The sequence below is a fragment of the Castor canadensis genome, chromosome 15 (assembly GCF_047511655.1).
Source record: "Castor canadensis chromosome 15, mCasCan1.hap1v2, whole genome shotgun sequence".
Taxonomy (NCBI): Eukaryota; Metazoa; Chordata; class Mammalia; order Rodentia; family Castoridae; genus Castor; species Castor canadensis.
In genome coordinates, this window is record NC_133400.1 from 1,567,941 (window position 1) to 1,585,039 (window position 17,099).

The window sequence follows — 17,099 nt, forward strand, 5'->3', positions numbered from 1 at the left end:
AGCCCTGTTGGCAAAGGTGTGTTGGCAGGGCTCAGGAGGCCCAGGGCTGCGCCTGGGTGAGGGCGGGCAGGAAGCGCTCTGCAGGGTGGGGAGCCATAGCTGAGGCCAGCAGTGGGACAAGCAGGTTTGGAGTTGGGAGATGCTCCATATACCTGCAGAGTGAGAACATACTTCCTGCAGCAAGTACCACTGAGGGCCCAGCCCAAAGCAAATGTCATGGCTGGCAGCCTCAGGAATGCATGTGTAGTATCTCAACGATCAAAGGAGACACTACGGCTCCATCACTCAGCCTGAACCTGAGAAAGAACCTGGGTGACTGGGACAGTAAAGGAGAATGGGCTTGTGTGGACCCACAAGCAGAAGGCCTCAGGGTCTCGGTCCAATAGTGCTGAGGGACACACAATTGGCACCAGCCATGGCACTGGGTACCTGGCACAGATGGCATCTTGTTTGTTATTGTTAGCTGCACTTCTGCCAGTGAGGAAATGGAGCCCCAGAGGCTAACTTATTTGCCCAAGATTCCAAGGCCAGTAAAAATAAATGAAACAGAAGAGGCCTTGAAGGTGCTTCTTCCCAGCCTGCCAGCAGCCTGTCCCCATCACAGCCTGCTGCTCTCTGTGGCCAGAGGCACTGCTCGCCTGTGACGGACTTACTAGGAGAATGACGGCACAGCAAATCCTATCACCAAGAAACCTCAAAAGCCTCATCTGACTTTAAAACAAAAAGGAAAATTATTCACACCGAATCCTTCTGCTTCTGTTATGGAGGGAAAACAGCTTCAGGCTAAGACTTGCTTTCTTTTTGGTGATGTTTCTCTTGGCTAAACACTGGCTGGTTGTTAGCTACTTCCCAAGGCAAGTTCCCAATGCTGGGGGCTGTTGGCAAGGCAAGTCAGGTGCCCATGAAGGACCCTCAAAAGGAGATGGTCTCAAAGAGACTCGCCAGTGGGTGGCACTGCTATGACCGACGTTCAGGAGGCCCAGCCTTCTCACTCACTGTCCAGGAGGCCCAGCCTTCTCACTCACTGTCCAGGTGACGGCTGTCCTCTGGACTTTCAGGACCCGGCATGGACGGCTGTGGGCTCCAGGGCCAGCCAGGAAGCCAATGCCATCTCTGGGTGGTGTGCTCACTGCTTTGCTGGTGCCACCTCATGCTCAGGAAGCGAGGCATCCATCAATGGGCAGGGGCTACTGTTCATTACTGGGCCAATGGCCATACCCCTGTGACCCTAAAGATCTCCAGTGTAAAATCATGGAGATACATAGGCCCAAACTGTGACTTTCTTTGGCTTTATGATGATGCAAAAGCATACCCATTCAACCAATGTTTTCCCCTCTCAGCACGGTCCACTTGAAAGTGATGTGAGATACCAACACCTCAGCTAAAAAAATTAATAATGAAATAAAAAAGCTTTGTGTGGGATGACTGTGCCCAGCTGTAGGCTGGTGGAGTCTCCAGCTATGCATAGGGTGAGCCAGACCTCACTGTGATGGTCAGTAGGTCAGGTGAACTCTGCGTCTATTCAACATAGGATGGGCAGGCTCCTTAGGCCTACCAGGGTGGAAATTCCTACACATTCACATTTTTTTTTCGCTGTCCTCCACAGCTTCCCAATACCTCTGTGATGGTCATTCTTGACAGTCAAGTTGATTGGAGTGAGAGATGCTAGGCCAGTAGAGCACACTCTGGGGTGCCTGTGAGGGCATTTCCAGAAATGACTAACTGAATGTGGGCTGAGGGCTCGGATGGATGAAAGGGAAAAAGGAGGAAGCCAACAGCACAGTCATTCCCTCTGCTTCCTGGCCACTGCGATTGAGCCGCTCTACTTCACACACACTCTCCACCACAATGGACTGAAATCCTGAGCCAGAATAATTCCTCCTCCCCAACCTCCATTTTTGGTGGGACTGGGGTTTGAACTTGGGGCTTTGCACTTGCAAAGCAGGCACTCTACCACTTGAGCCAAGCCTCCGATCCATTTTTGTTCTGGTCATTTTTGAGATGGGGGTCTCAAGAGGTGTTTGCCTGGGCTGGCTTTAAACTGCGATCCTCCTGATCTCAGCCTCCCGAGTAGCTAGGATTACATAACAGGTGTGAGCCGCCAGCGTCTGGCCCAACTCCTCTCTTTAAATTGGGTTTTTCCAGGTGTTTGTCACAACACAAGCCTAACATATCTTCCTTCAGTCATTTCCATACTCCATCTGTGCCAGCTCTAAAATTTAACCAGGTTCCCTGTTTGGACTCCATGATCTTCAGGTGAAGATCTGCAGAAACATAGCCACTCAGCAGCTCACTCCCAGAGCGATTAAAGAAAACAGTGGGAAATGTTACTATATTCAAAACATTGCTGCCTCCTTAGTAATTCTGTCACTTACTAGTTGAGGGGGTTGTGTGCTTTTACTCAGTGTCACAGAGCCAGGCGTAGCACAGCTCTTATGCAGTACTGTCCTCTAATGCCCTTCACTCGTCACTGCCTGAGTCTGGCAATGACATGACTAGCTCCTGAACCCTCAGGCCCTGGAGGCCAGGAGCGACTGGTAGATATTCAGTGTGGATGACAATAGCCTCTTCCAGCCCCAAGGGCCCCTGGCATCATCTCCACGTGTGCAAAATCAGGTTCTTTGTGCAGTACAACTTTCCCCTGGAGCATCCAAACACTCCCAGAGTTAGGGGGATAGAGAACATTCTTTCTATTTCACACTCTTGGAGCCCCTGGATGTTGTACAAGGGAGGGGTGGGACCTGAAAAGGGTAGGAATGGAATGCCCTGGTGGGGACTTTCTACTCATCACTCCTGTGACTATGAGGAGGTAAAATATCTGGAGAAAACACAAGAATTCAAGGGCATTCCCACTGGAGAACACCACCTTCCACTCTCACTGCCCCCAGCCAGGGTGTGGAGGTCAGTTGCTGAAATGATGGGGATGCCTGGGTTTCTGACACCAGCAGCTCCCCAAAAACCTTGTGGAACAGGGTCATGGGTCAGAGTCCTCCCACATTCACTAATGCTCGGCACAACAAAGCCCAGCACAGGTCTGCTGCTAGAGCAGCTTGGCTGCGCCACCCCCTGAACAACTCACATGGCAGGTTGAAGTCCCTCCCACCATGGCACAGTGCCCGCCACCAAGAAAAACAGACACATTTAAAAATGGTGACAGGAAAACTCAACTTCCAAACTGGATCCTACTAACAAGAAATGAAAAGTATTCAGAGCCAAGATTCTTCAGCTTGTTGAGTTGGAGATTTTAAATGAGCACCATTCTATACATTTTCAGTTATTAGTCATAATTAAAGAATTAGTGAACACATGCTACATTTTTAAATGGCTTAAAGTGGAAGAAGAGTATTTCCAAATGTCTTCAACTAATTAAGTGCTTGTTTAGAATCATAACTACCAAGTCCGTTCACTCAACAGGGACAATGTACACTGTACTGAGTACAGTGAAGAATATAAATTAATGACATTTGTTTTTAATATTGGTACTTTGTTTTTAATTTAGTGGTACTTGAACTCAAGGCCTCATGCTGAACTCAAGGCCTCATGCTTGCTAGGCAGGTGCCCCACGACTTAAGCCACGCCCCCAGTCTCCCAAAGTCTTACTTAATCTTTTAAAAGTACAGTTGAGAGTGCTAAAAATCCATCAAAAACAGCCCTCCAACCACAAGGTCTATTGCCTCTGTCTTAGCATCTGGAGTGCCAGGAGCATGAGGCGGGTCGGGATGCAGCAGCCAGCATGAAGTGGGGCCAGACCTCCGGAAGTGTCATCAGGGCTTCTTATGAAGCTAATTCAGCCTCAGCTAACGGTGAGCCCCTTCAGAGACACCTCTGTTCCCTCTAACTAAAAATGCTAAAAATGTAAATGTAAGCAATCATTTCATCCAAGTTCTCTCTTTAAAAGATTACACTATCCTTCCTAGCCAAAAACTGCATCCAGCTTTTCCTGGGCCCTTGGCTGACTTGAAAGATTCTTCTGTGTTATAACTCATGGGGCAAAGGAGCAAGAAACTTAATAGGGACAAACAAGAGACCCACAAATAACAAATCTGCTTTACTGACTAGGTCATCACCACTCAAGCCTGAAGCGAGCTTCCTATTGCTCCAACAAACAACGGAGGAGCAATCCAACAACAGGTCTTGGTAGTTGGTCCCCGTTTGGCATGAAGGCCACCCTGCTTCACACAACAAGCCTCTGTTAGGGGAAGTGCCTGGCCTTCCCTTGTCCTGTTAGGATCCAGTCCCAGATAGGGCACAAGACCATGGAGGTGGCTGTCTAGGGCAGTCCCCAAGTTTCCCTCAGCCCAGAGGCAGAGGATGTACAGACAGATTTGTGATTTTTTGAGGATAATTTCTGAAATTGAACCACAACTGTGACTCACCTAAGAATCTCCCACTTCCTGCACTGAGACTATGCACAAGGGAGACATTGGCTCCCACACAGCTCACACCTGCTGTACGCTATGCCCTGGCCTACCTCTGAGTAGCTCAAAGTTTGCACACACTGATGGGCGACAGATTCTGAAGAACGGCATGTACCCCCTTTGCAGGTGGTCCCATATCTCAACCTTCAGACCAGAGGTGCAGGTGAGGGCACTGCTCAATTTTACAAGGAAAACACAGTTTCCACAGAAGTATGCAGGGGGGCTGCAGCTTGGACTGGCCCGCCTGGAACCCCATTGCTGTGCTGTTCCACATGGTGTGCCTGGTCCAGGAACACCATGCAACTGCCAGCCCAGCTGAGCTCCTGGCTGACAATCCAACTTAGGAGGCAGACATGGAGCAGAAGAACCACCTTCAAGCCCAATAAACCAGTTTTCTCCAAGAGACCTGCCCTACAAGCTGGGCCCTCTTTGGGTCACAAGCAGTAGGGAGGGTACCACATTTTGCCTCCTATCCTCTGCTCAAGTGCTCTTGCCCCACTCCCCACCACCAAGAGCCATTTGGGCAGAGGTCGTACTCTGGTACCCTCACCTTCCTCAGACAATTTCAACTGACTGACTCAGGTTATGGGTCCCACAGACACTGAATAGGGTCCTCAAAGTCCTTCCTGCAACTGAAAGAGGCTGGCTTGGAAACCCCTAGGGCCACCCTCCCAGACTCCCCACCCAGACTAGCTGAGCCTGCACCCTGCAGGACCAGGGCTCCTTTCTGTCCCAGACCCCCTGCAGGAAGGGCTAGACACACACAAGAACAGAACTGCCCCAGTGTCACCTGCAAACAGAGAGCACACAGAGTCATTTCCACCCCCACCACCAACTGCGTGGACAGTGAGCCACCAAGACCAGAGACAGGGACTCCTGAGAGCGCAAGGAACCACACCACAGTGCTGAAGTGACAAGGAATCCTCATTTTCCTGACCTAGATTAAAAGCTCTGAGAATATGCTAAGACTAGTGTGTTTATAACCATTTTCCTTAAGCTTGAAAGTGAATTTTAAAAAGATTTCAGAGGGTGGAGGAAGGGGAGGGGAGGAACATGCTGTTCCTCTAAGTCTGTTGCTACCAGTGTGTGCAAACTTTGAGCTTCTCAGAGGCAGGGCTGGGCCCAGAGTACAGCAGGTGTGAGCTGTGTGGAAGCCAATGTCTCCCATGTGCACAGTCTTAGTGCAGGAAGTAGGAGATTCTTAGGTGAGCACAGCTGTGGTTGAGTTTCATGTGTATATTCAATATATACACATGTGAGTAAATGTAAAAACGATAAAATAAAAAAAAAAAAAAGGAAAAACCCAGGGCTGCCAAAAATAAAAATACCAAAGATTTCTAGCATAATTCAAGATTTATCTTTTCACTTATCAAAATGAGGAAAAATTTATTAATATTTATAGTGTGAACTAAACATAGTAGTGAATTTTTGAAAATTACATAATTAGAACAGCTGAAAGGCTCTTAAGAAAAGAAAAATATGTTAGTGTTTTCAGACGGTGGGGCACAAAACCAGTGTGGTATATCATAACTGACATTTGAGACATGAAAAGAAAATAAAGAGAAAAGAAGAACAGAAAACAGAATGAAGAGTGTTAAAGCAATTAGCATGCAGCAATGCTCAACACTAGTGTGAAACTGTTCTGAGTGTGTGTGTATGTGTGTGTGAGAGAGAGAGAGAGAGAGAGAGAGAGAGAGAGAGAGAGAGAGAGAACAGCAAGAAAGATTCTGGAGCCATAATGTGAAACAACTTTCTCACCATGGCTGAGAGTCCCAAAGAAGCCAGAGCTATGTGTGATGTGAAGTCTCCATCCAGGAGGTGAGACAGTAACAACTTTCAGAAAATAGCCAAGTGGCTCCAGTAATTTTTAAAGAGTCAGCTGAGTTTAAACTTCAGGATACCAGGAGACCCCCTTATCTCCTCCACCCTCTTCCAGCATGAACGCATACTCATGGCTGCACAGGCATGCTGATGCCACTTCAGAATGCAAAGCAACTCTCCCTGGTAGCCCACTCAGGAGCCAGGGCACAGACACAGCCCACATCAAAAAATCCCAAAGAGCAGTGATGACTCCCACCAACGATCAGGCTCCCAGGGCAAAGTGACTGGATGAGACACAAATCAGCCACCAGGGCCTTCCTGAAGGGGTGTGCCAGTTTATCAGCCTTAAGAAGTCTCCATGATCTCACAGAAAAGGGCCACCATTTATCATTTAAAATGCACACAAAATAATGCCATCCACCTCACTGCCAATTCTAACACCTGTGGTTCTTTGCTTTTGAAGGGCCTTTTATTTTTCAGAATTTCTGAAAAACCACAACACACTAAAAATTCTACTATACCTAACGCTAACTGTGTAAACCGAAGTTCCTCAGACAAGAAATCACCAAACACACCTCACAGTTTATCTACACATGCAGCTCTCACTCTGTGAGCTCCTGCCAGGTCAGGATCCCCTCCTCAGCCTCAGAGTCTCCCCAAAGGTATGGACTGCCTGACCCTGATCTGGGTTGCTACACAAAGCCCAAGCTCCATGCTAGCTGACCCCACAACTGCTCACACTAACCAGAGGGCAGTGACAGCCCTGCTGAAACCTTCCCACTCTGATGGCCCCTTCCTACTCCACTGATCTTCATCCTAGGACAGTAGATGATGAATTTTAAAATATGCATTGAGTACAAAGACACTATGGAGCACATGCTGCAGTTTATCACCCACACTCCAGTGGGATCTGGGGCTACATGGGAGACAAAAGAAATCAGCAGCTTCAATCAGGTTAATGATGTGCCAATTTTTTCAAAGCTGACTTTGAACAAGAACCAGTTGGAACAAAGCCACACTCTGGCATCTGAACAGCTGAGGCCCAGGCTCAGGCCCCTGCTTTCATTCTAAGGTGCCTGGCGAATGCACCTTAAACTCAACTCTGACACGTCACCATCTAGGTGCTTCCTTAAACTGCAGTTCACATGAGGGATGGAGAACAACCACTGCAAGAAGACACTTGCCCAAACGAGGGAGAGGACAGCACGCACCACAGGCTCTGCTTCATGAAGCCCAACACTAGATTCCGAATATGTTTATCCACCTCTGAAAGAAGCCAGAGCTATGTGTGATGTGAAGTCTCCATCCAAGAAGTGAGACAGTAACAACTTTCAGAAACTAGCCAAGTGGCTCCAGTAATTTTTAAAAACAGTCAGCTGAGTTTAAAGTTCAGGGCGCCAGGGTATCCCCTCACAGCCTCCCCACTCTTCTAGCCACCAATGCTGTTGAGTAGGACATTATAGCATGAACCCAGAAGGCAATACAGGCAATGCAAACTCAGAGTGGGGACTGATGGACACAGTTGACCAACTGGCAAATAGTAGAGAAAATAAGGGCTAGAATGGTTGACAGCCAGCACTCCCGGAGGGCAGTCCAAGGCCCTCCAGGGTTGGAAGGGTGGTTCGGGGAGGCGACACAGGCCCCACACAGTCCCATGCTTCCCCACACCTGCACCCCCGTGGCCAGCCAGACTCTTCCTGAAGCTTCTGATTCTCTGCTGGGTTTTCCTGACCTTTCTCACTCACAGCTATCATAGGTATGACCTTACATGGCAGATCTGCCAAGGCAAACTTTGCCCCTAGAGGCAAAGTACAGTGTCTCTAATCTCACCGGACTGTCACCTCCAGTGCCCGAGGCCCTGGCCTCCTGCGACGCTGTCCCTCCTCATAGCAGAGTCATATTGTCCTTGTCCTGACCACTTCCCACCACATCTGAGTGACATAATGGCAGTGGATCTATAGATTTGCAGAAAGCAATCACAGAAAGGTCTTTAAAAGCATTTGCAATTCAGAAAAACCTTCTTTCACTTAGCACCTCTTCTCCATAAATCTGGAGTAAGTGTGACTTGACAGTCTTCAGTAAACCAAACACCGACATTCACTCCAGGACCAAGGAAGATCAGAGTCAGGCTAGAGGGAAAAGAGCCCACGGTGAGCACGGGGGAGGTGGAGCGGGGCAGACTCTCCCCCAGCACGAGTCTGGGTTTCTGGCCCATCAGGGACATCAAGGTGAGTGGGGTGTTTTGTGCCTTTTGAAACATCATTCTGTTTCACAATTATCTCGTCAGTTTGGAAAGCAAAGCCATTATAAGCAGGGTAATCTAATAGGTTTAAGAACTAGCCAAGTGATGAAATACAACCAGATTTTCCACAATCAGAAAACAAGAAAGGACTGGCTAAAGAGATTAGCCAGAAAAGGCACCTTCCTTCAAAAAAGGAGAAGGCGCCAGGCACTGAAGCCTGGCTGGTACCATGCATGTTGGTGCTGGCCTTCCCGTGAGTGGGCTCTGACCTGAGGTCCACATCCATGATGGCAATTAGGAGTGGGAGGAAAAAGTGTGAGATTTGGAGGAAAGGCAATCAGATGGTGTATAGTACTATGTAATATAAAAGCGATCAGGGCAGAAGGTTGTTTACTTTGCAGTGAGGCAGGAAAAGACCATAAATGAGTGGTAAGTCATGGCCAGCACTGACAGGCTCCTGTCACTGTGGGAAGGGTGTGCTGAGAGAAATCAGGAAAGCTCTGCTTTGGGGAACTCCAACAGTGGCTCTACTTGAGAGGTAGAGATCAGGAGGATCAGGGTGCAAGGCCAGCCCAGGCAAAAAATTTGCAAGGCTCCATCTCAACCAATAGCTGGCCATGGTGGTGTGTGCCTGTGATCCTAGCTACATGGGAAGTGAAAATAGGAGAATCGTGATCCAGGCCAGCTGAGCATAAATGCAAGACCCTATCCCAAAAAACAGGTAAGGCAAAAAGAGCTGGGGGTGTGACTCAAGTGTTAGAGCACCTATCTGGCAAGCACGAGCCGGAATTCAAATGCCAGTACCACCAAAAAACAAACACAGTGAATATCAAAGGTAACAAGCCTTGCTTTTCTCACACAGTAAAGTACAGACACATTTTGACTATGGTGCAATTCCACTACCTGCGTAAATACGAACCGTTTCTCTGTTGTAGAAAACAGAGAAACCACTGAGTGCTGGGCCGATCCTCTGCTGCCCCAGCTGAAGGTGAGAATCATGCAAGAGGAAGGCAATGGAAGGCAACTTCGGCCAGGCTTGATGAGCCCTTGTCACCAATGGCCAAGCTCGACAGGAACAACTGTGGGTCCTAAATCTTCAGCTTTGTGTTTCTCTGGCTCGGGCTCTCTCCCAGAGAAGCTGTTTTATATTTATACACTAACACTGCTGCAGCCCACCTGACTGCCACCATGTGTGCCCCGAAAACTAAGAAGCCCATTTAAACAGATGCTTCTGAGCATGCAGCACTAGTCAGGGTGCCTCCTGGGGTGGAAAGCACCCCAGAGTGTGTCTGCCTTTTGTTCCCCAGCCCCATGATGCTCTCCCAGCTGGGGAGATGGGGAAGGACCCACAGAGTCTTTCAAGGGTGATGAGCAAGCTCAGTGTACCTGGTCCTTGCCACCTTCCTGAGTTATGTTTCTCAAAACAGGAAGGCCAAAGGACTCTTTCTTCACAGACCCAGCAGTCTTCAAAGACCATGACAGAACAAGCCCTCACAGCCACCAGCACTGCCCTTCCTCCTCATCAGCAAATCCCTCCCAGGGCCCACAGGTCAGGGCACTTCATTCACTGGACACGGAATGCCTATCAGTTGTGTTCAATGGAAGCTGCTCTTCCTCTCTCAGGTTAGGAAAATAGGAAGGGATTTGAATTTGATAGCAGTAAGCAGGAAGAAAACCCACTTGTCCTACACTCAGCTACCTATGTGAACGTGATCACCAACTTTCACATAACTGCAGAAAGTAAAACAAACCCAGGGGAGTTTCCTCTACGAGGCAAAAACTGCCACAAGTTCCCCCAAGCCACACATGGAACCCCATAACCCCACTCTGCACACCCTGTCAAGCACCTGAGTGGTCCCAGTCCTTCTCAACCCCAGCTCTTCACCACAGAAGCTGCCCCACCATAGCAATGGAGTGCCTCATGCCAGCAAATAGGCCAGGGGATCGTGCAGGTCACAGTGAGTAGGAGTGCAGTGAGAACAGGTGAGCTCTTACCTGCCCGTCCTGGCCAACGTGATGGATCTGCAGATTGCCCTGCAAAGTGAACAAAGACAGGAAATGATCAAGAGCAAGAAGGGCTCCATGACATGCTTAAACCCGAGTAAGGACTTCCGTGTGACACGTGGGAATAGCTAGGAAACCACTAATCTACAATGCCCAAGCCCTTGTAGCAATAAAACCCACATAATTAAATTTTATGCTGAGATTCTAGATGTTTTTCCCTCGTATTTAAAACAAACAAACAAACAAACTTGGACCATTCTCTGTACCCTGACCCAAAATGAGAATTTCTTTTTTTTTTTTTTTTACACTTTTTATTTAAAACAATTTTAGATTCACAGGGAGAACAGGCAGTAGCACAGCATGGTTCTGTGCACTGGCTGCCATCTTTCCCAGCAGGGACATCCTGCACAGAGGTGCTGCATCCTCACGGCAGGAATGCACTCACACATGCGATAATGACCCCGGCTGCAGTGTGCTCAGAAGCAACGGACAGAAAGTCACTTCCACTTGTACAAGAGAACTTTTTCAAGTCTAGTAGGCGCTGTTAAATGATTCTTTGCAGATACGCTCATTTTAACAAAATAATTAATTTCAAATGAACAAAGGCAAGATTTATCATTAGAAGATGACTACACACCATAACACCACAAAGTGATCCGTGAAGACATCAGCAATGTTCTAATTGATTGCATTCAATTCTTAATGGAAACAAAAATACTGAATCATATTTATAGGAGAGATTCAGTTTTGAAAACTGAACAGTGTGGAGTAGATTATGAGAAGCCTATGAGAAGTGGACATAAGCAAGGTGAGATGCAGATCAGCTGCTTTTCCTAAGATGTTTATCTGTAGGCTGAGATTGGCACAGCCCCAGCCACAGAAGAGGGAAATGCAGAACAGCTGCTTCTCCTAAGTTGTTTCAGAGAAGCAGGAATGCAGGTTTCTCCTGTTACAGTGTCACGCCCTTCCCGGAGAACTGCTGCTCCACCCTGTTTACCACTGGGTGTAAAAGACTCACTGAAGGAGGACAGGAGGCTTTTGCTTCAGAGGCTTTTTGCTTTTTGATGGGGATGGCTTTTGAGCTTTTGGTTTTTTGGTGTGGGAGGCTTTTGGAAGGGAAAAGAATTGCTGAAGGGAAAAGAACTGCTAAAGGAGAATTGCTAGCAAGCCTGAGGGCCAAGACTTTAAGAAAGCTAAGAGAAAACATGGGACAGAGCAAGTCTAAGGAAAGAGGTTTTAAACAAGGTTTTAAAGAAGATTTAAAAGCAAGGTTTTAAAGAACTGTGAAGGAGCAAGGCCTTAAAGAATAAAGATAGAGAAAAGAAGCAATGAGGGTTGTGCGTCTCCATCCGAGAGCCCAATACACCTGATCTCACCTTCTGTCTGTCTATCTATCCAGATAGTCACCCCAGTTAGGCCCCAGTTAGGTTTAGTAATAACCAGGAGTGAGAGAAAGCTTGCTCCAAAACAAGGGAGTGAGAGGAAAAGCTCACTCCAGAACTGGGCAAAGCTGATGATAAACACTGAAAATCAAAAGTAGTCTAAAGATTTTTTTAGCATAAACTAAAAAACAAATGTGTAGTTTTTTTCTCTTCTATGGCAGCACCTGTTTACCCTCACTCAAGTGACTACAAGAAAATTAAGAACTCTGACTCTGTCCAGAGTGCTTGGGAATTGTGGCTGGCCCCCACATCTGTACCTTTAATATCAATCCTGTGTCCCCATCCCCCCCACAGTGAGTACTGCAACTGCATGGCCACTGTCCCTTCCACTGGACCAGGGTCCCTCTCCCCGCAGCAGCTGACAAAGCCTCCAAGGCCCTGGCCTTCTCTAGCTTCACCCTCACTGCTCTCAAGGCCTTAGCCCGCACTCCAGCGAGACCACTGTGTAGAGGATGGGTGAGTTTGTGTGTTTGCTGGACCAGTCCTCGTTGCTCCCATTAATCCTCCATTCTTCACCCACACCCTCATGCCCATGCTCCCTCATCCTGTGCATGCCTGCCCTCATGATGTGCCCAGGGACAGCTTATGGGGGTCTAGGTGAAGCTGTGCCAGACACCACCCACAGCCCTCTCCTGAGGCTTCACGCCCTCTGTGCCACAGCACACAGCACCCTTAGCCTTCTTCACAGTAACTGACTGGGAGGGCCCAAGTCCTTGAAGGGGAGCCTCCATGTCCTGTCTCCCCACAGTGGCCACATACTAAGGTCCCCCGCCTTCCCTGAGCAGCCTGCGCACAGCAGCTGAGTTGGTTTTTCACAAATCAGCAAGTGACACTGCTGCCCTCACAGCTGAAGACCCTGGGGCTGAACTGAAAACTATGTTCCTTTCAACTACCTTATATCCACAGATGGAAGCAGCCCAGGCATGCTGGAAGATGAGGAGAACATTCCCCAAATCACCACAAAGCCAGGCAGACACACCCCAAAGAACACACAGAGGCTCTCTGACCCCTGCCAGACCCATGACTGTCCTGCACTTGGTGTGGTCCTTGAACACACTACTGAATGGTCTCCCAGCTGAGGAGGGTGGCAGCTGAACTCACCTCACTGTCCTGCGTGATCTGCACCTGCTCCCCTTGAGGCACCTGGGCGATGTGGAGGTGGCCCTGTGGGATCCACGGCAAGAGAAGACACCAAGAAGCATCAGAAGAAAAACAAACCAAAGGAAATAAGAAGCATTTTCTGCCACACTCATTCTTGACTATCTGCTCACAGCTCAAGAAAGGACAGTCCTAACCAGGGCAGTGTAAGGTGGGCACAGTTCGAGCTCATTAGATGGCCTTCTGAAATTAAATGGTTAGTACACAACATAGACACTCTGCTATGTCTTTAAATGTTAACAAACAAGTAAACTTAAGAATGTGCTGCCAGCTCCAGGAATGCCAGGAACAGGGATTGAAAGGGCAGGGAAGTCACATGTGTGCTGCACTGGAAAGGGTAATTCTGTTAAATCAAAGAAACACTCACATGACTATCTAAGCAACTTGCTTAATAAATGTGGTTCCAAAGAATCCATTTTGTTTATAGATAACAGGATAAATGAAATGGAAACTCACTATCTTATTTTAAATTGTACCTTGGTCAGAATGGCTCCTGAACAGCTGCAGGGTGTTCTGTTGCTTCCATTTCACTATGTCCCTGTAAACCTGTGTCAAAGTGATCTGTCCTGGAGTTCTTTCAAAGCCCTTTCATACTAGTAAGAGGAAAATAACTGCCTTTGTGGCAATGCGCCTGTGTTTCAGAAAGCTTATTAAATCCCCTATTTATAACTGTTTCATTTCCTTTGGAAGAAGGAAAACACCATCTAGAAGCTCCCACCTCACATATTCTGAAAACCCACTCCCAGGCAACATGCTAAATGCAGTACCACCAGGCCACCCAGGTGACAACAATGCTTCCTTCTCACAGAGCAGGACCTGGTTCCAGGAGAGAGCTCAGGAGTGTGGACACAGTGATGACTACTGTCTTCAAAGGCCCCAAAGGCTTTTGAAAAACACCATACAAACCCAGTGGTACCCTTAAAATTCCTCATTCCTTTGCACAGTTTCTAGAAAAGTCTTCCTTCCTTTCTGCCACCACCTGTTTGCCACAGGAGCACATGGAGTATGTAGAGGACCCTTACCCCTGGCCCTTCTGCTGATCATAATTTGGGCCACAGGACCCCCAGCATAAAGGAACTACAAACGACTGAGGCTGGACTTATCACCAATGTCTGTACAAAGCCAGTGCATGTTAAACAATCCCAAGGGAAACCTGGCACAGAAACTAAGGCCACTAGCTTTCTCCTCTGCTCCCACAAACCTTCTCTTCCCTCAGTAAAAGGGTGCCTGTGTTTATGAACTGAGAAATGTTTATGATGTTTCCTAGGACAGGCAGAAGCAGGGACTCTCAAATGGTCTGACCCTCAATCACATTGTATACACGTGGGTGACACCAACATTCTTGCAGGATGAGGGATGAACCAGGAGGGACCAATGAGGTCCCACGGAGCAAATTCCATACAAGGTCATTCAGCAATTGCCCACCCCCATGAAACCTAAAGGCTCATGGTATCTTCTCCTTTGCAGGAAGCTATCAGTGTGCCGTCCACCAGCGCCTACCACTGGCGCAGCCTCCCCGCACCCCGCAGACACATCAGGGAGAAGGGCACATACTACTTGCACTTGTCCGTCCTCTCCAATCTGGTGGATCTGCACCTGCTGCGCGTTGGCCAGGGCATAGTGCAGGGCCTGTGGCTGTGGTTGCTGGAGCTCACCGGTGGGCGATGGAGTGCCCATCACAGTCTCTGTGGGGTACAGGGAGCAGGTGTGGTGACTCAGGCATGGCTCCACAGGCAGAGCAACACCTGGGCCATCTCAATTCCTCTTAACCTCGCCTCAATTCCCACAGAAGAGGAAAGGCACACCTCACTCCTAGACTTGCGGCAGCAAGCTTTTGGATAAGAAGATTTCCGAGAACCCAAAAGGTGTAAGACTCAATGGCACTCTTGTACCAAACCCCTTCTATTCGCATTGACCTAGCCAAATGAACACCAGACCTCAGGATGCATCCACAGAAATGAACAGGGTGACACTGTGGTTAAACCCTGTTTCAGACCACAATACATGATATTGTTCCGAGGAAAATCTGCCCATCTACTCAAAGACACATTTCCAACAAAGTTTACTTTCTGTGTTTATCAAAATGAGATACATTTGTTTTGATAGATTGTATGTATTTTCAATTGTAATGATACCTCAATCAGAATTTTCTTAAACTTATTAAGGACTTAGAAATTTTAAAATGCTTTAAATGTATGTTCCTATTTTTGCTGTGCAGAATTATAATGATTGGTGAATAAAAACTTAGGAATAAAAAACTTAGTGAAAGTGTGAGAAAAGTAGAATGCTGGTATGAATGGAGGAGACATGTCAAAGATGTAGAATGTTTGATTATTGAAGGAAAGCTTGTCATGTTTTGGCTTTTTGTTTGTTTTCTTGCTTTACCACCTGAGCTGAACATTCCAGTTCATTTTGCTCTGGTTATTTTGGAGATGGGGTTTCATGAACAATTTGCCTGGGCTGGCTTTGAACTGCGATCCTCTTGACCTCAGCCTCCTAAGTAGCTAGAATTACAGTTGTGAGCCACAGGTGCCCGGCTTGATGTGCATTTTTAATAACTGACAGTGGGCTGCCAAAGTACACAGACTCTATGGTGTACATTCTTAAAGGAGTGCCGCCACAGTGACAAAACATGTGGGTCTGCACACAGATGTGCAGGCAGTTGTTCTCAAGAACTTGTCCTCTGCCCCTACATGGATGTCCACCTGAGGACATCTGGAAGTCACCAATGGACTTTCGGCATGTATAAACGATAAAACACAGCCCCTCAAACTCAAGGACCTATGAAAGTTCACAGTGTTGGCAAACTGCAGAACACAGTGCAGATGCTTTAATAAACTGATTTTTTAAAAGTTTTGAAGCTACTGATCTCATGGTTTATATTCACAGTGGTAATAACTGAGTCCTCTTTAAATAGACTAGTGGGAGGTTGGGGGTGGGGGGGCAGAAGAACCTGTAATTCCAGGCTGAGGCAGGAGGAGGAAGAGTTCAAGATCAGTCTCGGTTACATAGTAAGACACTGCCTCAAAAAAAAAAAAGCACAAAAACCTAGTTAAGTAAATAAACAGACTGCTTTTGACACAGAACCTCATTCACAGTACTTATGTGGAAGCTCCTTTTCTGTCTGCTGATAATTCAAAGATGAATGGAATCACTGCCAATTCCAAATGAATGGAATTCTGGCTTAATTTCATGTAACTAGGTTATTTCTGACACCAAACTAGCTTCAAATGCCAGAAGAGCATCATTAGGCCCAGAGCAGATGCACAAAGGACAATGACAAAAATCTCAAGGGTCTCTGAACTAACCACTGCTTTCCTTCACCTAATTTTAGCTGAGAACATAGTGTATTGAAAGAGACAACAAATAAATTGAATTTACAAAGCAATATACTTTAAAAAGTATGTGTTCTATGTTTCTGTCAACTCATTGGATAGATGGCAGGCTGGTGAGGCCAGCCCTTAGACTGTCCACAAGACAGCCATGTGTCTGGGTTCACCGGGGTGGCATAAAATGAAGTAACAGCTCAGAGACAGTTCTTACTGCTTCCTAGACAAATAAACACCTAAAAGTTACAGGAATTGACTTATGCTAATTGAGCTCACATGGTGTCTTGGAAGCCCTCACCTTGAACTCCACCCTCCCTAGCCACCCTTGGGCATAGAAGTCATGCTGTTCTCATTCTGAATAGCAATCCTTTAGAAAGCTGGAAGACAGCTTTGTGAGACAGCAGAACTCAGCAAGCCCCTGCCACCCAGCTCGAGTGTAGCTGCTTCTGAGAAATGGTCTGTCGGTCAAGCCACAAGAGGTGCCACTCTGGGATTGCTCATTCATGCCTCTCCTGGGGACCTGCCAGGGACACGGGACACAAGGGCTGGTCAGGACACACAAGGAGTCAGCAATGCTCAAAAGCTATGCAGACCCATGGCATCTTAGAGAACATGTTGACAAATTTACAAAGAAACAAAAGAAATAAATACAACCACTGTCAAACTCAGCTCGTCATTCAGTTGA

General features: G+C 47.5%; 1 protein-coding gene across 13 annotated transcripts in view; it reads right to left on the reverse strand.

The window, feature by feature from the left end:
• The window catches only part of Banp (BTG3 associated nuclear protein), a 97,240-nt gene that overhangs the window by 14,723 nt on the left and 65,418 nt on the right, over positions 1–17,099 (reverse strand). For 9 of the 13 annotated variants that reach the window (XM_074055496.1, XM_074055495.1, XM_074055492.1 and 6 more), the window contains 3 exons: positions 14,640–14,770; positions 13,029–13,100; positions 10,477–10,515 (listed from right to left, as the gene is read on the reverse strand). In XM_074055496.1, coding sequence (XP_073911597.1) covers positions 10,477–10,515; positions 13,029–13,100; positions 14,640–14,770 — 242 coding nt within the window. The remainder of the gene's footprint in view (positions 1–10,476; positions 10,516–13,028; positions 13,101–14,639; positions 14,771–17,099) is intronic. The other 4 variants (XM_020184139.2, XM_020184134.2, XM_020184138.2 and 1 more) reach the window with 1 other exon arrangement.